The 23945-nt window shown below is 39.5% G+C and overlaps 1 protein-coding gene across 2 annotated transcripts in view; it reads right to left on the reverse strand.

Moving 5' to 3' along the window:
* The window catches only part of LOC122535537 (ras-related and estrogen-regulated growth inhibitor-like), a 73793-nt gene that overhangs the window by 10899 nt on the left and 38949 nt on the right, over positions 1–23945 (reverse strand). For both annotated transcript variants that reach the window (XM_043667164.1, XM_043667163.1), the window contains exon 5: positions 5109–5290. In XM_043667164.1, the coding sequence (XP_043523099.1) occupies positions 5109–5290 (182 nt within the window). The remainder of the gene's footprint in view (positions 1–5108; positions 5291–23945) is intronic.

A 23945-nucleotide genomic window follows, 5' to 3' on the forward strand; every position in this document is an offset into this window, starting at 1 on the left:
GACCGTTGAACGGTCTTTGATTGCTCTCGAGTGGAAAATCACCGTGCCAAGAGGAATTCCTCGCTCGCCGAGAGAGAATTTCTAAAGCGATGATCATTGGGAATTTGGATGCTGGACAACTGGGTTGGATGTTGACGAATGCTCGTTTAGCAAATTATTACTTTGACGGTCAATCTTTTATAATAATTGTATTAATTTATACGTATATTGTAACTTCATGTATTATTGTACTACATGATCAACGCGTTAAGTTCACATTCAATATTATGAATCGAGTTCATTCATTCATACATACTTTCACGTTGATCAAATTAGTTGTTCATTATGACACACCTATTTCAATTCTAATTTAAAGCAGATTTTTTTACTTCAATCAATTGTCAACAGTTTTCCAATAACATGTTCCATCGATAGTTCGACGAATAACATGGAATTTAATGTAAAATTTAAATATACAATTTTTGACAAATCAATACATTCACCGCGACCATCTTTGGCAATTATTTTACAATCTTCGGTAATTGTACTTCAATTCGACTGGAATTGAAGAGAGTTGCAAGATAGAAACAAAGTAAGGAACGCGTGAAATTGAATTTGACGCGAATGCTCTCGCTTATCGTTCTGCCAGCGCAGAAGAGCCAGTGACACGTAGGTGAACCGGATATCGATGTCCCTTATAGGCGGCAGCCCTGGAACAGGAATTTCCTGGGCGATCCCCCCCGTAGGAATGCGGATCGTCGTTAGCGAAGACACGTTTCCCACCTTTTTACTCGTCGCTCGCGTTCCTGTATTCATTTACGAACCTCTCTGCATACCGGGCCAGCATCATCCAACATCCAACCATCTCACACATCGTCAATGCGATCTTTCCTCGCATCGTCGATTTACTATTGCTTTTGCCTGTCTTCTTGATTGTAACGTGATCGAGGAACGTTCGATTCTTGTTTCATTCCCGATTTTTTTAGTAATTTTACGGTAATTTCTAAGTGACAGCTTTCGAAGAGATAGTTCGTTACAAAAGACACAACTGAAATTCCGACGACAATCTTTAAACACAGAACATCCCCAATACTACAAGAAACTAATAAAATTCATTAGTTCGACTTCTGAATCTACATTATCAGACATAATATCATGATATTGGCTACGACGGTCGTACGTCATCGATAACAAAAATTAATTCGTCCCAACACTTAACCGTCCATCTCAACACTTTCCCGACGGGATGTTTGAAATGACAGTCACGTGTAAGAAGTATTATTTTTATATACATATGTGTCATGAACAATTGTATAATTTTTGTTAGTGTAGTAGTTACAATTTAATATGCTACGTCAATCAAACCCTGTTTAAACTGCTTAAAAGATACGACTGTTCTTGCCAAAGTTAATATTAATTTTAAGTTTAAGTTTAAACAAAACTATTTATTTTAATCACTTGTGCGTAGAATATTTTGATACGGTTCTTCTAGTGTCAACATTTTTGGACAATCAAACCCTGATCGATTTCGAACTAATTTCAGACTTTTGTTTTGTTTAAACTGCTTAAAAGATACGGCTGTTCTTGCCAAAGTTAATATTAATTTTAAGTTTAAGTTTAAACAAAACTATTTATTTTAATCACTTGTGCGTAGAATATTTTGACACGGTTCCTCTAGTGTCAACACTTTTTGGACAATCAAAAATCAAGTCTGTACGCGCGCATGCGCAGATCCGATGACCGCCGTGAAAGTGTTAAAACCCGACAGGCGACAAATAGAATCGGCCTGAATCGACGTATCGGAGACGCGTTCATTTGTGAGCGGAGCGCTACTTGTACGTGTCTACTAACAGGCGATGGACAGTGGACAGAGGTGAGAATCCATGTCGGTCAGCGTTCGGTCGGTTGCTGGCTCGCGCGCGTAAACAGATCGCTGTCGGGGGGCGAAGATCGCGTGAACGGTTTCTAGATGAGCGAGCAGTCGCGACCACTACCGGGTGTCGTGCTCGAAAACGGTCTCTGGTGTCGGAGTGCGGTCGGTGTGGCGCCTGCTCGTTTCGCGTTTCACGCCACCAGGCACCGATCCAACAAGAGAGACGATGATCCCGACGGGTTGACGCGCGGCGCGGCGAACGAGAGGAGACGAGAGGAGACGAGAGGTGACGAGAGGAGACGAGAAGACACGAGAGGAGAGGAGAGGCACTCTCGAGAGACGAGAGAGCAGGTGATAGGAAAAAAAACTGGCCGGTAGCTCGCGAATCGCGTGCGCCACGCGAAATCTCGCCTCTCGTCTAGGAAACGTTTCGCGGAGATCCTGTTACCGGATCCACGCGTTCACGCACGCACACGCATCGTCCATCTACGTACGTGCGTATGTAGGTATCGGGAAAGTAAACTACTGCTCGAGATTAATGGAACAGACTGCGTACGTGCGTGTATTTTTCTTTTTTCTCTTTGTCGTACGCGAGAATATTCGAACGCTTGCTGAGAGAGGAACATTCGTGTATATGAAAAAGATTTTTTGAAAATTTGATAATGAGACTTACGAGTGGGTAATTCGCAATTTTGCTGGGAAAATCTGAAAGTATAGATACGTTTGGAGCCTATTTGTTGCAAACAAATATACAGCAGGTATAATATATTTATGCAATATTAACATATTATAATTATCGTATAATTATAATATAATTATAGATAAGAATATATATCAATATAAAGACATATTCTCGTTTGAACTGATACTGAATATTCTTTATTAAAGAAAATACACGATAAGAAATAAAACACTGAGTCATCTGAATAATGTGAATCATTCTCGAAGAAAGAAACGACCGTGAAACTACTCTGATAAAATAGGACAATAAGAAATGATTGATAATAACAATACTTTACATTGATTGATTTACGAAACAAAAGAAGTGATTAATGATAACAATATATTACACGTTAGATCTGAATCACTATTTTACTTACATAAAAACAAAGAAGAAACAGGAACTTGCTAAATTTTTAAAAATCGTAATCGCTTTAAATTTGTCACTTGGATCGAAAACTAGAACTCTTGAACATTTCATACTAACAGCACGAATTCAATTAAAGTGTATTTAATTACTCTGAATTAAGGATAATTTAAGTAAAAATTGAATTGAGAACTTCTTTTAATTGCAATTTTTATTTGTGATTGCTGGCAGCGTGAAAACATATATAAAATGTTTAGAACATAGTGCCCCTCTTAACTAGTAGTTAAGTTTAGTAGCTAAAATAATTTTCTATTTAAATTATACTCGCAAAAATGTGAGTTTGCGTAAAAATCGACGGTCTAGCGACTAATTTTTAACTCTACAAAAATTTCCTAATGAATTTCATCGAAGAATTAAAGCGTTGGCGTAGTTCTTCGCCTACATTAAGAACTGGAGCTCTCGATCGGTAGACGTATTACTATCGTCAATACCGTTAGGTATTTCGTGTAACGTTTAAACGCGATCAATAGGACCCAGACGAAAAATCAGAGCTCGATACTCTCGCTACGAGATAAATGTGCCAGTTGTACGACATCCTTGTACGATACTTGGCGGCAAAGAATCGTAGTTCCTTCTACGTCGTGGAGAAATTAAAGAGAAATTAAAAATGTTAAGCACAAACACGATGCTAATTATATAATTATTACGCGTAATGTTACGTACGAAAAAAAGTTAAAGAATAGTCACGAGAAAAATTTTTTAACATTTTCTAGAGACGTTTGAATTTGTAAAACATTGAATAAAAAAAAATATATCTTCTGCTACGTGATGATGAAAAAAGATCTTTCAAAAAAAATGAAGAAAATCCAGAGTCGTCAAAGTAGAAGCTCACTTCAAATCATTCTTTTCTTATCTTTGTTTCATTAAAAATGTTTCACTAATATCCTCGATAATTCCATCATCGCCATTGTCATCAAATTAACACTAGAACTATCCAACTAATATTTGCACTCGAAATTTTACAAACTTAGAAAAAATCTGTAGAAAACAGCGTATTTTTACAGATTCAAATGATTTTCTTTCATACTCCATTACGTCATAAAGTTTCTTTCTTCATTTTTCTCCAATGTCTCCGAATCGAAATTTCACGCCTCGATCGTCCTTGTAGTTCCAGTCTTTCTGTCAATTTCTTTGAAAAACAATCTTGAAACTTTTGCACGAAACTGTACGACCATGATCATGTACGTACGTATCATACAGCGTGAAACGATGATCGTGAATTTGGCGAGTATTTGGGATTGTTTTGACCGACAGTCGGCCAATGATATCGCGATTCTTCGCGTATCGTGGACAAGGACCAGCAATTAGATGACGATCAAACCAGGGGAAAAGTGTGTCGAAGACTCGAGGGCTGTGCGAGAGAAACGGGTCAGATCGCTGCACCGTCCACCGTGTGTTTGTTATGTTTAACGGTTTTGTAACGTGGCGATTGACGCTCGAGCGTGTCGAGAATCGTTTCGATCCGATTAGCCGCCGCACGATCGCCACTTTCGTGCTTTTCTTGCCACGCGACTCGTAAATGCTGATCGCGTGAAAAATTCGGACGCCCGTTTCTCATCTTCGAGTTAGGATTGTCAGATCGTTGTCTCTCGTAGTGAATCGGTTGGTGATTCTTCCCGGTTGCGTTTGCTTTCTGACAGTAATTTATTTGAAAAAATGCCACTAGTAGTAGCAGACTAGTACTTTGGGTTTTACGTTTTCTGACAATTTTTTTTCTTTTTTTTTTTTAACATACAAGGTTGAGACATTCTTGTTTAAAGTAGCTATCGCCTTAATTAATAAAATCACTTTCCTCTCCAAACTCAAGTACATATTTTTCTCTGTATAATTTTCTGATATCAGAGTATTACAGACAAAGATTAAATTAAAATAAATTTACGATCGGATCGAATTTTCACGAGAATTTTGTAGAAAATTTTGAAATATGAAATTGCCCAAGATGCACATAAATATGTGATGTGCGAAATATATAAAAATGATCGAAAGACATTATCACGCGTCTGACTGTACCGTAATACTCTATTGGATCTGAGATCTCTTCGGCGATTACCAATCTTTAATTCACCAATCTTGATTGTAGCTAAATCTATATAACATGTATGTACTCACCGAGCATGATCCAGATCTCTCTTGTTGCCGAGCAACAGAGCAGTGAAATAGGATGGCAGACGTAAGTCAGCCAGTTGCTTTAGCAATCCACGAGCTTCTTGAAAACTTCGTTTACACGTCACGCTGTAAACCACAACGAAAGCCTCGCCCCATCGTATGTGAGAGTATAGACACCCATTTTCCTGAGAAAAAAAAAAAACAGAAACAAACGAAAAGTAAGTAAAGTTTAATTTTTGCTACGAAAATTAGATGCTACGTATATACGTATGTACATTATTTATCGTGTTTGAATCACGCGTTAAACTTCAGCTCAACTCGCGAACTTCGTTCGTCAGACCATTCTATTTCTCTAAAGTTCGTCAATGTGAAATTTTAGAAATTTTAGAAAGTTTGGGAAAAATGGCGAATAATGGGCGGCGACTTTTCTTACGTAAGCCACGGACGAAACTGGATCCATATAACTTCCATGGAATTGATTATAACAAGGAATAATGAGGGAAGTGGGGAGGGAGAAAAAAAATTCGATTTCACTCTCGACTCAGAAACGTTACAGTGCGATGATTCAGTATTGTTAGTTATAAAATTAATTACAGAAATCACACGGCATTATCTATCGATAACAGATCTGATCCAACTTTGCCAGCATGTTTTTCAAAAGAATTCTTAAAAAAATACATTTCTTCTTTCTTTTTTTATCAAGAAACGTAAGTAAGCCACGCACGGACCATTTTTTATGATTCCTTACGATCGAGTTTTCAATTTATCAAGAATTTACCTGTTTTTTTTTTTTTCCCCTCTATTAGTGATTTTTTATTCGTATAATGAGAATTTAGATTCGAACGAATAGACTGAGAATCAATCAACTGAGAAGTTTATCGACCAATACTTTTGCTCGAACAAATGGAACCTACGTTCCATCGAGTCTGAACGATCAAAACAACAAAAGGCGGCTGGCACACGGGGAAAAATAATTTCCTCTTCTCGCGTTCCACCAAAATCAGGTGGGATTTTTGCGTGAAACGGTGCCGCTTAATTAACACGTTGATCAACATTCCTGAACGAGCGGTTGGAAAGTGCCGATCTAGATCTCCGATGGGCGTGCGCGCGCGCGCGCGCGCGCAACCGTTTCACTTCGCTCTACCGGGGCACGTGTGTGCATCTGCACACGTGGAGACAAGAGAGAATTATAATCGAGCCTCCGAGAGAGGCACGCCGGCGATTCGGCGGCGATTAAACGCCAGCAAATTGCCCCGGCCCGCGCGATAATTGAAATAGAAACGGCCTGAAACCGGTACCCACCACGTGACCACGTTCTATTTTCGAGGCACGCTCGAGGCCTCACCTCTGACCTTCCGACCGATCGTCGATGGCTCGAAAACACTTCCGACCTGCTGCAGCGCGCCGCACGAGAGGAAGACAGTATTCTGAGCGGTTGCTTCCTTCTCGATTCCTCCGAGGATCGTGTCGTTTCGTCTCGAAAACGAGCTTTCGCTTTACAGAGTCTGTTAGGTAGGTTAATTCATCGATGATCGAGCAATCATTTGTCTCGATAGGGGCTGCAGGTTCGTATTTCCTTGAACATAATTGCCAAAAAGGAATTGAACTTGCGCCAAACTGTTGACGTAATAAACTTACATAATTTCGTCGAAAGAAAAAAAAAGAAAATGATGATTTAAAAAAAATAATAATAATAATAAGTCGCAGAATTCTCAAACAACCTCAGTTTCTTTCAAGTCTTAAACAACTATTTCACCTTTCTTTCACAGAATTTTCAAACAAGCCTGGTCTCTCTTCAGAAAATTCTCAAAAAACTCTGACGATCTCTTTTCACAGAATTCTCGAACGGCCGTGATTTCTTTTTAACAGAATTCCGAAATAAGCCTGGTGGTCTCTTTTCACAGAATTCTCAAACAACCGTGATCCCATAGCAAGCGGCGCACAGCAGCGAGAAGCATCGTTACAAGTTTAACGACCCGCGCGGAAGCTATCGATTCTCGTGGCTGTTGCAATGCTTTCCCATTGACCTAGCACTGACAGCCAGCCGATAATTATTACCCGGGAACAGGATCGACGGGATCGTGATCATCGACGACGATCCGCGCGTGTGTGTGTGTGTGTGTGTGTGTGTGTGTGTGTGTGTGCAGGAAAGAAGGGTCCAAGCGCGTTAATCTCGCGGGATCGACCGGAGGTGATCGTGGCCGTGAACCTTCCTGATCTGTTGAACCGTCAGCATTAGCGTCTGGTCACCATAATTGGCACGATCTCGAGGACGTCTGTCACAAGAGAAGAGAGGGATTTTTTGGCGGACCGGACGGACATCTGGCAGACCAGATCGAGGATACGATCATCCCTCTTGGGTGATTGATATGGGAAACGGAATGGAGGAGGAGTGTTTGCGAAACAGCCGTGATTGATCAAGAATGATCTTGACGTCTCAGATGTCTTTTGGAGATTAAATTTCGGAGATTTCTCGTCTCTGAGAATCATTGATTTTTGAATTCGCCGATTTATTGCTGGGCCATTATAGATCAAGTTTTGAAACTTTGTACATACGTTTGGTCTTGTGTATATACGTAATCTTGTTTCAAGATTATAAGCGGCGTAATTGTCGTGCAATTATCTTTGTTGTTGTTCGAAAGTTGTTTCGACGCGGTATATCATTTATGCTGTTTGAAAGAAAGAATCTGGAATAAAATTTGGGATATTGGCATTTGTTAGTCTAATGATATTAATTGGAACATTTGGGACGTTAGTATAATAATATCATGGGGTGCTATTACGTTAAATATTAATATTTGAGAGCATGGATCACAGAAGAAAAAGTGACAATTTTCACGAAATGGCGAAGAAGATGGTACATTGGTATAAAATTATAAAAATCATAAGACGAATCTATATCACATCTACTAGCTGAGTTGACGATCTTTGAAATTTCTGACAAAAGTCAGAAATATGTCCATTTTGGCCATTTTGATGGTTGCAGTGTTAAAAGAAGAAAAGATAAAAAATAAATCCGCGAGAAACGCGAAGGCAAGGTGCAATTAATTTGGACAACGTTTCAGCTTCCAGTCTTCGATGACTCACCCCGTCCACGTTTGACGATCAATCATGATCGAACATGGCTCGAGATAACACATGTAATTACGCAACGCCGTGTCGTTCACTTGCGAAATCGTCTCGCGCGCTGTTTGTCCCATGTGGCAATGCGTGCCGCCGTGTTCCGTAAATATTGAAATAAGCGATTCGCAAGGATTCCTGGAACGGTCGTGCAATTAATTATTATCGCGAAACGATTCATCGACAGGAGCAGAGATCGACTGGCCGGTTCGGTTGCCCGATGTTTGGGGGAACGCGGAGCGTTTCGCAAGGATTACCGGGAAAATTCAACGAGAACGTTTTCATCCGCTATCATTTTCAAACAGGTAATTCAATTCGAGGTTTGCTTGGACTTTGTCGTTAAATATTTACCACCGTCATCGTCACGAGTGCAACGTTCAAATTAAATCACATTGTTCCGTGTGATATTTTGCATTTTCGATTGTTGTTTCAAATGAAACAATGAACAAATAAATGTTCCAGGCAAATTTTGCTTGGGAGTTTAATAAACACTTCAAACCATAATAATTGCGGATAAGAGAATGTTGGAAATTAAGCGTGACAATCTGTGGAAAGCTCAATAGTTTTCTATACTCTGAGAAACATTCTTTTCTTTAGACTATATATTCGTATATATGGTGCATTTTATTTTATTAGGATCATCTTCACTGAGAATTTCGTTTATGGTTTAGTGAAATAATAATTCGCTGAAAGGGTTAAACATATTAAAGTTAAATACTGTGTACTTTTATACACTTTTATACACTTGAATAATGGAACAACAAAAGATAAGAGACTAAAGCCAGATGAAAAAAAAAAAATGAATTTATTTAATGATATTTGATAAATATAATACATTAATTACAAAATTGAATTTTTTTCATATCAATTGTGCGCATTGTGTGCACTCTTCTAAAAATTCCTCTAAATTATAACCAGAAATCTATTTATCATTCAATCTGCCTCTAAAGAATCACACTCGCAAATCACACGACTAATAACGATCCGCAAGTAATTACCAAATCGAAGTGTGTAACTGTAAACAATTACACACACACACACACACACACGCACGCATAGAAATCCTTGCAAGCCTCGCTGTTTCGCGTGTGTAGAGAGACACGAAGGAATCGTAAAGTCGATCGTCCTGACGAAACGCGATCGACGTCGCTGCTTTTTGTTTTCTTTTTTTTTTTTTTTCTTTTGTTTTAACCGCGGCTGACCGTTAACAGGACACTCGAACAGAACGGAACGATCGAGAGACAGCGGCTCGTTGTCCATTTGAAAATCTCGACTCGAGTGGGCGGAAGAACCGCGCGCGCTTCAACACCCACGCGATCCCGCGGGATAAGCAACGATCGCCCGGGACAAGTTATGTCCACCGTCGCGGAGATAACGATCCGCCGCTATTCGCGCGGCCAGATACCGATACTGTCTGCTAATAACGCGGCCCTCGATTACAGGGACTCCGGCTTCGCGACCTCTCCGCGAGGGATTCCCCTTTCTGCAGTTCCGTACGTACGCAACGGTTCAATTCCGGTTCATCCTGAATCTCGCGTGACTTTTCTTTTTCCCCTTCTTTTTTTAGGAGAGAGAGAGAGAGAGGGGGGGGGGGGCGAAATTTTTCTTGTCGATGGTACATTTAACGTCGAACGATGAAGCTACAGGTGTACAATTAACGTTGACGATTGTTTGATGATGATAGCAAGGGGATCGGTCCATTAGCTTGGCGAGTCGTAAAAAAATTGGAGGAAGTTTATTTAAATTTAACCCTAGTGTAGGTAGTAATTATGTTGATATTTCTGCCGAAAACTTTTACTATCCGATGAAAGTATCCCCCACTTTTATTCCATATTTTGTAAATTATTTATATCGTATAAAATAAAATTATAGATTGTACAAAGTAGGTACTCGTGTTTTCATATTTCTATAAATTTCTCAAGTTTGTGGGAAAATTTCGAACATTGCAATGACTTTGCTAAAAATTTAAGTGCTTATTTGATATTCGATTTATTTTATATTTTATACTCGATTTTGAATGTCAAAATTATTAAGTTGCTCGGTTAATTGATATTAAAGTTAGTTTCATATTCTACCAAAGTGTGTACATTACATTTAATATTCAATTGTAAATATATCGCAATATTAATAATGATATTGATATTAAACGAAATATTATTAATTAAACGTCGAATAAACACGTAATATTGAATATCGTATTATATATATCGATATTATATAAAGTTAAATACTCGGTTGCGCACAGTTAATTCAAAGCTTCGCTTATTTGTTAAAAAAAACAAAAGCGTGAAAGTATTAACCAACAACACATTCGCCTAACAACAATCTCAGTTAATTGTCTCGAGACGACCACTTCTCGATGACCGGTGTTATTTTATTATCCTTTCATCCACCTGTGTCGAGTCAAACCACAACTCACCTTCGAAACAGAAGAAACCACTGCGGAGCTTCGTCTCTGACCATCCATCTCTCGAAGATGGATTTCCTAAATGGGCGTACAAAAGACAAGCAACGCCGCGAGATTTACGACACGAGTCGATATCCTCGTCGGTTAATAATAACTAACTCCTTCGCGCCGAGGAAACGCGCTTTATTGCCACGAACGACGGAAAAGCTCCGAGTGTCTCTTCATTCAAAATCGGCGACGTTTACGGCTCGATCGCCCATCTTGCCCATCTCGCCCATCTCGGCCGCTGGAAATCGAATTTCCAACAGTCATCCCCGCCCACTGTGTGTCGTTCGTTTCACAGACAAATCCCTCTGTCGTCTTAATTACGATTCGATTCCCGCTCGAGGAGGATTACGCCGCCATTTCGCCTGTCTCCTGCGTGAAAAGACGCGAGGAGAGCGTTGCCGATAAAACTGACGCTCGCGGACGTTTGAACGTTCGACCGTTTTGCTCGATTTTAGAACCACAAGTGGCTGCCACTTTACACGCTTAGAAGATTTTATTTTATACTTTACGCTTCCTTGGCGAAATGACCCTCACGATCGCCGATAAGAAAATCGATCGACGTAACGTGAACTTTTGCCGAGTTCTTAGTTACTGATTCACCGGGAGCGTGATCTTGATGAGCGAAATGAGTTTTCTTTCTTTTTCTAAGTTTCAGTGTACTCTGTCTAAATTTGTAATCGCGTATCCATAATTGGGAAATTTTGTTGTTCCTATAAGATTTATAATTAGAGATTCGATATCAGAAAGACGTGCAACTGATTGCTGACGAAAATTATCAAAAATTAAATGTTAAGGATCGTGTGATAAATTAAAAATACATTCATCTTCAATAATACACATCTTTTGATGTTTATAGGTATTTGACGTGTAATCTAATAATTATTGTTATTACTATTCTCTTTGAACCTTTAATAAGGAAACTAATAATTTCGAGCATCTCAGATTAAAATATAAATAATTATATTATTATTATTACCAATTATATTATGTATTATTATACATTATTGTTTTATATTACAGTTAAAAGGTAAACAATTTCTGCACACTTCGATTTCATACAAAATTAACCACAAATATAATTAATCCACAAAATATAAAGGTGAAAAACAATATCTTACCAGAGAGAAAAAAGGTAAAAGATTCAAAGAACCTTGGTAAACGAAGAAAATCCTCTTTGCAGAATATTAGAGAAAAAATTCTGAAACAGAATCTAACGATCTACAATTCTAAAACTCTAATCGAAAGAAAAATAATACAAAATAAAATCTTTTTACAAAATTCCTCTTAAAAACTCCGAACGATGCTGCTGCCTCGACAAGCAAGCTCCGACAATGAAGTTCCGTTAATCGTTGCACCTTTTCACCGCAAATGCGCGTCAAAGCGAGCGCACGTTTCCTTTTTTTTCTTCTTTTTAAACAATGTTCGACGCGGTAGTCTCCGAAAATAGCCGTGGCTGTGGCCAGGAACAAAGAGAGGATGGCCGGTAGAGGCCATTTTTCATCGGCGTGCAACCGGACTCGCTAAAGGACTCGAGAGAGAGAGAGAGAGAGAGAGAGAGCCAGCATTAATTATTTCCCTTCGGCGGATACCTGTAACAGCCTCGTGACCAGTTGGTAATTAAGGTCAGGCGAAACGAGGAAAGCTCCGCGTACTATTTTATGCAATCGCGTATTATTCAACCCTTTTGGAGTGCGAGGCTCCGCTTGCCTGGCATTGTCGCGCTTAATGAACGGGGATAATAAGCGGAGTCTCGGTATTTATGTAAATGAGGATTTTACGCTGGCAACAGGCAAGGAAATTGAGACGCAGGATGAAATTAAGTTAGGACTGGTATCGAACGGTATATTTACGCGAACTTACTTGCGTCTTTTGACGAACATGACGCGAAACAAATGGTCAGTCACTGGCCATTGATATTAGGATTCGCAATTTTTAACACATCTTACGTGTCTTTAAGCAGCAGAACTACCGACCTTTTTTACTGCTTTACGTCTGTGAAATATCTACCAACTAAGATTACAAATTGGTCATTTTGAGGATTTTGGTGTTTATGAAATGAGATTGAAGCTTCGTCGATTATTCAGTGTGACTGTTTTTAATATTTTATTAAATACACGTAATAAAACAAGTGTTTTAATTTTATTAAATTTTTATAGCATTTTATTAAATATACGTAAGTAGATATTTTCTAACTTTCACACACGCTATTAGATTGGTCTCAACTTTCATCAATATAATTATTACAATCGTATCTCACTGTGCAGTGTTAATAAAGTTTCAAAAAGTTACACACGTACGCAATTTCTTGCACGGTACTCGAATAATTTCGTAAGTCACTGTAACATACCTACTTTAATGTAATTTACATGTATAATTTATTTCAATACCACTTGAAATTCCGATGAAAGTATCTCTTTCTTTTAAAATATTTCTACAATATTTACTAACTGCACGTACAACCAACGCATTACAATTTCTCATACCGGGTCAATAATAAATAAAATTGCAATTACTGATACGTCCCATGCCACACACATACGTTACATTAAGCGTACAATATTTTCCTCATTACACTAAAATGTTCCCTACTTTCATTTTTGAAACTTACTTGTTACCAAGATCCATAAAATATCTGCCGACAGGCCATCCAAGAATGCAATCTCAAAAGTCATCGACACTTTCCAACCACCCACCACTGCAATCTCTTCCTTTTTTCCCCTCTTTCTCTCCCTTTTCTTTTCCTTTTTTATTAAATTTACTGCCACACCTTAAATCGCCAAAAAAAAACAAAATATCGCTTGTCCTTTGTTTCCCTTCGTCGTGAAAGCGTGTTATTTTCGCGTGTGTTGTAAACAGGCGAACGTTATGTCTCCCCCCTGAAGCTCCAGGATGGTGTCGAGTTGAAAAAAAAAAAGAAAAATCGCGCGAATAAAAAACCGACAATAATTGACAGAAGCTCTCGAGTCGATCGTATCTCACGGATCCAACGATCGGCCAAGGAGGTTACCACTTGGCATTCTCGAAAACCAGAAAGCCTCGTTTACCTCCAGTTTCGTTTTTTTTTACCAGCAACAGCAAAGAGGCTGACTCTTCCCGAGGTTTTTCACTGATCGATGATCCGGGACACTGCCTGCGTACGAACCATCCTTTATTTAACGCGTCGATCGCAAGAATTCACAAAAGCTACAAACAACACGAGATATTAAAAATGAGAACCAAATAACAAATTCCACCGAATCGATAAACTCGCCGAACGAAAATAAATAAATAAATAAATAAATGGTCCACGAACGCGAAGATACACGTCGACAACAGGCGTGTTGCAAATCAACGTCGCAGCACGAGGTTCCCCGAACGAGTCCGCTATCCGTTCTCCGAAGGCCAGGCAAATCCGTTACGATGATTTATCGGATGATTAACGCCGCGCGGAAACGGCGTCGTTAAAATTCGGCGCGGCCGGTATACCGGTCGCGTTTAATTATCAATTAACCACCGCCCTCCCACGCTGCCAGGAGGATCGCCACCTTCCTCGAACGGGGCCCATGGCCGAGCGTAACGCCTCTCGTCTTCCTCGAAGGGGAACCGTTCGTTTCGAGCAGCTCGCCCTTTCGAACAATGAGAGAATTGGGCAAGTGTGCCACGAGAGAAGCATGCTTGTTCGTCGTTATTTCTCGTTGTTTCTCAGCTCGTGGTGTATCCTCGTGGTGTGGGCTGCTGACAATCCGCCCCGGGTCTCCCCGGGTTTGTCCTGGTTTTTAACCCGACTCAGCGCACGCGTGATGATGACCCAATCTGACAATTAGACGACAATTTGTCCGATTGTAAACACCGTTTCTTGGACTTTCGAAGATAAAGTTAACTCTTTGCACTCGACTGTCTCTCAATGCTTACCATCGTAGCCAACAGCTTGGACCGCTTCTCTTTTCGTAATTTGCTGATAGTTGCAACGAACGTGTACGTGAATTATCGATATCTTGATTTCAAATTTTTATCAGGATACGTGTTTCCTTCGCGCGTGTTGATCATTCCAAGGAAACGAGGAAGAATGAGATAATTTTGCGAGTAACGTTTCACGCGGATGCGTTTTCTGATTATTCGCCCAATGTGTTGGATATGCATCAAAGGAGGAAAAAGAAAATTGTATATGAACCAAAGGACATAACAGAGCGTCGAACCTGCAAGTTCTCCGAAAGCGGAGAGATACGTAATCGTGGAAACGGCACGGAGAGAAAGAGATATAATACCGACCGGCGGGCGAATCAGTTTCCCTTGGCACGATAGGCCGCGTGTACACGATATAAATCGACCTTATAAACGGTTTCCAAAGCGCTTATCTCACCGGGCCGAGATTTACGTGACGAGGAACAATGCACGATGGAAATATTAATCGTGGCGGGACGAGGTCGGGACCCAGGCAGCAGCCACCTAACCATTTGTTGCTCGACTTCCTACGTGCACGGTGCGCGCCTCTCAAGGAGTGCACCTACCTGAACTCTGGCTGCCCTTGTTAGCCGGTTATTATTATACCCGTTGGAACACCTACCGCGATCCTCGTGATCGATCGTGCACCAGGGGACCGCGAACGAACCGAGAGTTCCTCGCCAGTGGAACCTCGCCCGTAGAACGCCAACCGACGATACGATATGTTTCAACTTTGGTTGAAAGAGAAAGATCCCGAGGATTTCTTCAACCCTCTCACGGTTGCAGTTCTCCTTTCTATACAGCGTGGGTAATACTGATTACTTTGACGATTTTATTTCTTTGTTTGTTTGTTTGTTTGTTAGGGATTAATCTTTCTAAAGACAAAGATACCTGTATAATATCTAGATAAATACAAGCTGAGAGAAAAGTGAAATAATAATAATAACAATAATAATAAAAGAATAATGCGGTAGAACTTTGTTTCTATTTATCTGAATATCAAGTTTTAGTCGCTTGTTTGAATCTGAATTCTTGTTACATGAACTCGGGTTCATACAGTAAGAAGTTAGGAAGTACAAAAAATTACACATTTTACATTATTTAATTTCTATTGCTCAAATCTGTCGCTTTACATAATTTTCCTGATTTTACAGTGCAATCTATTAAATTTTTGATATCATTAAATATTAACATTGAAACAACCGGTCTTCAAACATGTACAGAAATATTCTACATCATAAATTGTAGCAACTTTAACAACTTAAATAATAATGACCAAAATAAATAAAAAATTCTACAATTATATATTTCTGTCTAAACAAAGATCAACGTTAGCTTTGATCAGGAATATCCGTATCTTTAATAAAAGATTTAACGATTTAGCTAAATTTAGAAGTTAACAATTGTAAAAAAAAAAATTTAATAATTGCAAGAAGAAAAAAGAAGTCTACAACGCGTCCTATTCACGAGTATGGCTGTTCTAATGTCCAAATGTCAACTAGGTAATAAATATATCTCTTAAACTTTCTTGATTTGACTGGCAAATCCGACGAAACAACGAGTTTTCCCTTCTTGTTCAAAACTCTTCAGAATCAATAAATCAGCGTTATATCAGCGCACGTTCGCTTTATCCACTCCGCGGATGCTTCACCCTGTATATACGAATCGCGTATCGTTCGGGTATCGTTCACACACGGCGGCGGGCCAGAGACGGCGAGACAACCGATTTCTTTCGAACGTCGGGCGCAATGTTCCAAGAGAAAACCTCCTCCTCCTCCTCCTCCTCCCAAGGAGGACAGCGAGGACTTTCGCTTCCGCGTTACATCAGACGTTACTTGAAAATTGAGTTGACTTTCATAAATATCATTAGCAGGGGCCAGCTGTCAACGTGTATCTCGCGAAGAGCATCGGCATCAAGGTTTCAACGTCGTCGCGGATTAAACACGGAATAAATCATTCTGAAGTCGCGACGCTCGCATAGTTCTTGTTATACGTACAGGGTGTCCGATATAATCACAGTCGCGCGAACGTGCAAGGGTTGATTCCTCGTGGAGGAAAGCACGGTCAATTGTACCGAACAAAGCTTTCGGTATGCACAAATTTAATTAATATTATATTAATATTATATCAGACTAATCGTTGTTGCTCAAAAAATAGTTTCTACATCAATGATTTTATTTATGAATAAATAGAGTGCGGTGAAAGATAAGATGAAATGTACAGGAAAAGTGCAATTCAGTGTTCATTGTATACTGTTTATTGCACGCTATGGCAATTAATTCTTACGCACGCCTTTCTTTCACTTTGGAAAATTTGTAACTCTGAAAAGCTGTAACATATTACACGTAACACAAGTTATAATTAACGAACAACTGCTCCATTTAACACCTCTAGTCACTAATACTTTATTCTACTCGTTTTTCCATTCATTCTTTCAGAGACAATCATCCCTCAGTCGTCGAACACCCTGTATGTATGCGCATATGTACATCGAACACGATGACGACGACGGTGGCAGTGGCAGTGGTGGTGGTTGTCCGTGGTTGGGATGCAAATGAACGTTAAGAGTGCGTTCACATCATTTATCTCGGCGTCCCGGCGCACGGCCAAACACCCGCCAAGTACCGTAGCCCCCCCCACCCCCCACACACACACACACGGTGAAGAAGAGGCAAGTGGAGAGTGGCCGGTAAATAAAATTATCGTGTGCGTCTAATGATGGCACGTACGACTTATCAAATGGATGCCGTGTCGCCACAGCACGTACGATACGTGATCGTATTATAATACTGCGAGATCTAGGGAATGTAAGTGCCCACGTTACGATTAAAATGTTAGGTTACGAAACGCGCGAAATACCAAATGCCGAATTCCTCTCTGGCCTGATTTGACGAGACTGTTACTACTTGGCTCAGCATTGATTGTTCTGTCTCTTTGTAACGTGCCAGATCCAACACTTCTTCGCGAGCCAAAGGTTTTCTTTTTTCGTAAATTACAAAATAAATAAATTCTCGTCAACAACCTCTTGTGTTGAAACTTATGTGAATATTTCTCAATACCCAGAATCCTCTATCCTCTAACTTCTCTCTCTCTCTCTCTCTCTCTCTCTCTCTCTCTCTCTCTCTCTCTCTCTCAATTGTCCAACGTCGTCGAAAACAGAACCGCCCATCCCCAAAGAATACCAAATCCTGCCGCTCACACGAAATCCAACGACGATCAACCGCCTAATCGGAGCCTGAAAGCCCCCGTTCGCTGCACCCGTTCCGTCCCATCGACGATTATTCACGGAACAATCGATGATTAATGATCGAGCGCCGATGGAGGCGCCCGCGGAGGACGGGAAGTTGGAAGGACGTTGGAAGTGGAGGGACAGGAAAGAAGATTAATTAAGTTCCAGCACGGACGAAGCACAAGCATTTACATCGGTTAGCCTCGCTTACAAGAAACACGCAACAACCGTGTTCCCCCAACTGCAGAGAGAGAGAGAATTTATTGCTCGGAGGAATCACCAGCTCGGGTCCTCCGGCGTCTTGTGAATGCGGCTTAAGGCGCGTGCTGCTGTCACCGCGACGATCTCCGAACGGTGACAGTCGGCGCGGTAACTGTCTTCATTGGTGATTGACATCACGATCGCGGTGCGTTCGTCGCGCTTGCACACGCCGCACCACGCTCTCGCGCCACCGGCCCGCACCGAACACCGCTTACAAAAAGAGACGCGGACGCGCGTCCCATCGTGGTCGTTCTCCTTTCGTTCGTTCTCTGTCCTGGCAGCTCGGGACATTGGCGCGCGTGCCCAACTAACCGACAGCTCGAGACTTTCTTCCTCCGCTCGTACGTACATACATACGTACATACATACGTACATACCGCACACGCGCTTTTTTGCCGCGGGCCGCGATCCACCGCGTCGAGTACACCACTCGGGCCAGAAGCAAGAAGAAAGATATGCCCGGCATATCTTTCGCCAGATTTATTTTACAGTGACGGATGTTGCAGCAGTTGCAGAATGAAACTTGGTACTGGTGTCGAGTTGAAACGGTGGGGTTAACCCGTTTGATCGACGAGTGTGGTATCTGTGGTATTATTGTTCGCGAATATAATATAATATCTCAATGCACAACTTGTATTCTGTATGAATATTTGAATGTTTACAATAGCTTTTACAGCCTGATGGTCTGATGTCGCATCGTGCGACTGGAATCGTGAGCTTGAAGAAAGACATTCGAGATTCATTTCACGAGAAATTGAGTGTTCTCGATTAAAAAATAATATTCATATGTTGGATAGTTCCCTTAAAGTTTTACTAACTTTTCATACTCTACAACTACAATTCTAGACTGATTAGACTCCACTGGAAACTTTATAATAATTTGAAGATGAAATATTTAATTTTTCCAATTTTATTCGCATTATAAAGAACGTGAGATGAAATAAAATAAAATACTAGAAATCTGAAATTCAGTAATTTAAGTAAATTATCATAACCCAATGCTATATAATGTTTGAAAGATAAGGTAACGTCTCTTGTACACCAAGAGAGGTAAGAAAAATAATGTCCCAAATAATTATGAAAAAGAAAAAATATATCAAAGACAATAAATGATAAATACAAAATATCTATGTAAAATAAATATTCCACGTAAAAATAAACCTCTCGTAAAATAAAAAATACTCCATAAAATAATACATGTAATAAGTAACAAATATTTATAAATAAAATAACAAATATTCCATCTAAAATAGCCTATAAACTAAGAAAAAAAAAATATTGTTTCTCCATTTTTACACATTCGTGGATGCAAGAAGAATTGACGTCGACGTGAAAACAACGTGTAAATATATTTTGTTATTACAGTCGGTGCAGAAGTCACGGAGGAGAAAGAAACCGCGACGACCTCCTCGCGGTTAGGATCCGATCAACTCCCGGAGGGAAAACAGGGTCGTGGTTTCAAAATGGCCGTCGATGGACCGCGAAGGTGCGCATAGTAAATCGAAACTGGCCACCATGTTAAAACGGTATTCGTCGTTAAACGCGCGAGGCGGTTAAACGTGATCAAAGAAGCAAATGTCGTCATTAACCCCTTCGCCTTATGATTCCTCCAGTAGCTAGATAACTATTTCTTTCATGACCAAACGAGCGTTGTCTATTCACTGTTATAACACTGTGTCCACGCAACATAATATAATACACACATCGTGGAAATATTGTAGGTAGTTTGTAATTCATTATCTTCAATCTGGGGAATTGAAATTGAAGATGTAATTCAAATCGATTCCTCTATTAGGGACAAGAAGAAGAATGTAATATTCCTCAATTTTTTATAATAATTAATATTTAATTAACGGTCATTGATATTCACACGACCGATTTTTATTCGCGTTTGAATCAAATAAAATCATTTACATTAGAAAGATAATATACCACCAATTGTACAAATAAATTATATTCGTTTTGTATAGAAATAGTTTGGAAAGTAGGTAGATATTACAAGAACTCCGGATATTCTCAAAAAAAAGGAAAGATAAGAAAAAGAAAGAATGGATTGAAATAATTGTATTCTTTATTCTACCTCAGATCTTCAACTGAACTTCTATTTTGCAATATCTCGATACTGAAACCTACTGACCAAAAATTTCGATAAAACTTTTTTAATATTAACAACGATTATCGCCTAGAATATTTCGTGACAGTGTATGTAAGAAACGAATAGCTCGAATATATTCAGGAATTAAACATATTCAGCGAAATAAATACGATACGAACATAATAAAACTCTTTATCCAATACTTTAATTTTCGTGTTACTAATATATAACTTTTATATTGCGATATAATATAACCTACGACAATATCGTTATTCCACTTTAATTTTTCAAAATCTAAACTATAACCCCATATACCACCGTAGCAGTAAACATGTACCTATTCTTAAAACAAAGAGATTGAATCCACTTGCAATCACGTTTCGCCTAATCTAACCAAGAAGTAGATATATCTAAACTATACCACAAGGGCCATATTCGACCACCCTCTCGGAGAGAACAGAGAAACTCATCGAGGTCATTGACCGGGCAGTAACTCAATGGACCCCATGGCGGCTTATCTCGCATTTGACTGCGCGATATCGGGTAAATACGCTGAATAAGCCACTCTCCGCCTCGGCACCCCTATCTGAATAAGATTGTTTAATCGATACTCGCGAGCCATACTGCTCCATAACTTGGAAACAGCCAATTCGAAAGATTAGAGCCCGTTTGGCCGACAGGTTACGCGCGCTTTAACCGCTGATGTTTTCCGCCAACTCGGACCGTAAAGTTCCCCAGTCGAAAAACACTGGCACTGTTCCTCCCGCTGTTGGATTTTACGCGCTAGATACATACTAGAGAAGCTGGCTGGCTGGCTAGCTATCCGCGGCTGCATCTGCAGCCAGCAATGAATGGACACGTCGCGTTTTAGCCGGATAATTGGAAAGATTACAGCGCAGTGCGCAGTCGATGCACTTTAGCCCGCCCCTAGTGTCTTTCAAGCCCGATTCACGCTTGATCAGATAAGATGTTCAACCCTTCGAAGGCGGGTATTTTTTCCTTTTTTTCGATGATTTCGAGTTTCAATAGAATAATTAACGATTATACATCAGCGTTTTATATATTACACACATTTGCTGCACGATGTAGGAAAATATCATTACAAACGGAGACAGTGGGAGAGTTATGAATTACTACACGTCAATTATCACGAGGAAAAAGAAATATTTGAACGCGAGAGAATTATAAATTTTCTTTTGATGTTATATATTCTGTGCTAGTTTTATAGATTGTAGATAACAGTATGTCTCATAAATAATTGTTTAGTCAATATATTTACAACATTATTCCCCTACGCTTCATATTATTTCTCCACGTTTAGTATCATTCTTTATTTTGATTAGTTTATGTTGATTAGTTTACACACACGTTCGTTGTAGTATAAATTGGATTTCACTAGCGATCTCGAGTCGTTATCTTCAACACGAGTCAACACAGTTGAAAAGCTACCAAGACGAAACGTTACACCAAGCGCAACGTAATCGTGAGTATCGAGATTCTCTGTTTCGAGATTCCGTGGAATAGAAAGAAGCGAATACTCGATGCGGTTTGATTTGTCGACGCGGAGCGTTGTTCGATACAGAGATAATTGACCACGCTCGCTGTGTTCTGACATTTCTGTTAAGTGCTGTTCCCCTGCTAGCGTTTATTAACCAGAGTTTAAACTCTAGAGGAGTATTCAGCACTCGCGTTATTGGAAGACTTGAACGTGGCTGCGATCTGAGAACAAGCAACCGACTGCACGCAGAGAACAGTAGAATGCTGTTCCGGTTTGGAAATTAAGCGTTTGCTGTGAGAAACTTCGTGACAGAGCTCCGAGACAGAGGGCAATTAAAAGCAATCTAAGGATGAGAAAGCAGTGATACCGTAACGGAACGTTTTCAGTGTACGAGAAAGTTTTAAGCGATAGCGAGTTCAAACGTTGCTAATTCAACGTGTTTTTATTGGTCTGATACTAGAACCACTTAGGTGCGATTCGATAATACAAGGCGGTGAGAAGAAAAGTTGACAATTTAAAGATTGAAAATGCACGAGATTGTTAAACTTTCGAAAAAGATTAAGTTTAATATATATATATATATATGTGTGTGTGTGTGTGTGTGTGCAAGTGATGAAATTATTAAACTGACTTATATATATAATGGCAGAAAATTATTAAATTCCGTAAGAGATCCCAATGTACATTACAATTTAATAATTTTAATATTTTCACTCGGTGAGGTAATTATATTAAGTCACGAACAATATTACATTTAAACAATTTATATAAATAAATACATAAACACACATTAAAAAAAATACGGAGGAGAATCACATTAAGAAATATAAAATATTATACAAATTATATTTGACAAATAACAATCAAATATAAACGTCCCTGAAAATCAGTCTTTATAACCCATAGTCCCATTTCAGAATTCAATGATATTATATTGATATTACAGCCGTACTATTTTAAAAAAAATGCCCACAATTTATGTATAAATATTATGTATAAAATTAACTTTAAAAAATTAACTATAGAATAAAATATTTGCAGTTCAACGATACCAAACAACTCTATAAGTAATACTATAATAAAATATTATACAAAATATATCCATTCGATAACCAATCATCTGTTCCAATGTTCCAAAAAAATTACCAGCTATTTATCAACGCGTATATAAAACCACCATAGAACGAAACTTCTATTCACAATTCAACGATGCTAAACAACGTTACATAAACTACCACAAGTAATACTATAAATAAAATATTATACGGCGTTACATAAACTCGACGAGCAACATGCTACAATGAAACACTATAGAAAATACATCTATCCGACGGTAGATAATACAATCATCCGTAATATAAATCCTCAAAAAAAATTGCTACCTACGAACGCGTGTGTAAAACCGGCCATTATTGAACAAAACTTGCATTCACGGTTCAACAATATTACACAACGTTACATAAACTCGGCCGAAACAATCATCCATAAATATCCCCGGAATATACATATACATATACATACACATATACATATACATATATATATATATATATATATGTATATATGGATGGAAAATTAACTGGCGTCGTAAAACGAACGTCGAAGACCACAATCGGACTTGCATTGGCGGCGCGAGCGGCCAGCGTACACTCTGTAAGAACAGGATCTACGAAGATCGATATCGATGTGGATCAGTGTGGCAGTGGTGCGCGATCAGCTCGCGACTGTACCGGGACAGATCGTTAAGTCCGCTATCCGACAGCGGATACTTTAGCCGGTTATATCGCGCCCGTTAGAAAATCCCATTGTGGACACACACGCGCGTGATGTTGTAATCTCGAGTTTATTTGGCATTTTCTTTCTCTGAAAATAAAGAGCTCATTAAGTTGGGCAAACCGAACCGGGCCACGGATTTTGTCAGCTGATCCACGTTTCCACATACGCGCGAGAGTTAATGTCGAATAAATTTTCCTCGTCAGGTCGAGCGAGGAAATATACGGCGAACTCTGTTGGAGTGTGCGCGCGCGTGTATTCCAGAGTGTGGAAATTTCGTAAGAGGGTAAGGGAGAATTTATTGGCCGGCCAGTGAATAAAATTGCGTGAATGGTAGGTACTTGTTAGCGGGTTTCGGATCGTGTCGGCAGTCAGCAATCCGCGCGACGATTTTCGATCGAGTATGCCGATACTTATGATGGAAATGGCGGCAAGTTACGATGCAAGAGGAGGAAGGAGGTGTTTTATATTGTAGAATTACTATACGT

This window comes from Frieseomelitta varia, unplaced genomic scaffold (assembly GCF_011392965.1).
Source record: "Frieseomelitta varia isolate USP_RPSP 00005682 unplaced genomic scaffold, Fvar_1.2 scaffold_735, whole genome shotgun sequence".
Taxonomy (NCBI): domain Eukaryota; kingdom Metazoa; phylum Arthropoda; class Insecta; order Hymenoptera; family Apidae; genus Frieseomelitta; species Frieseomelitta varia.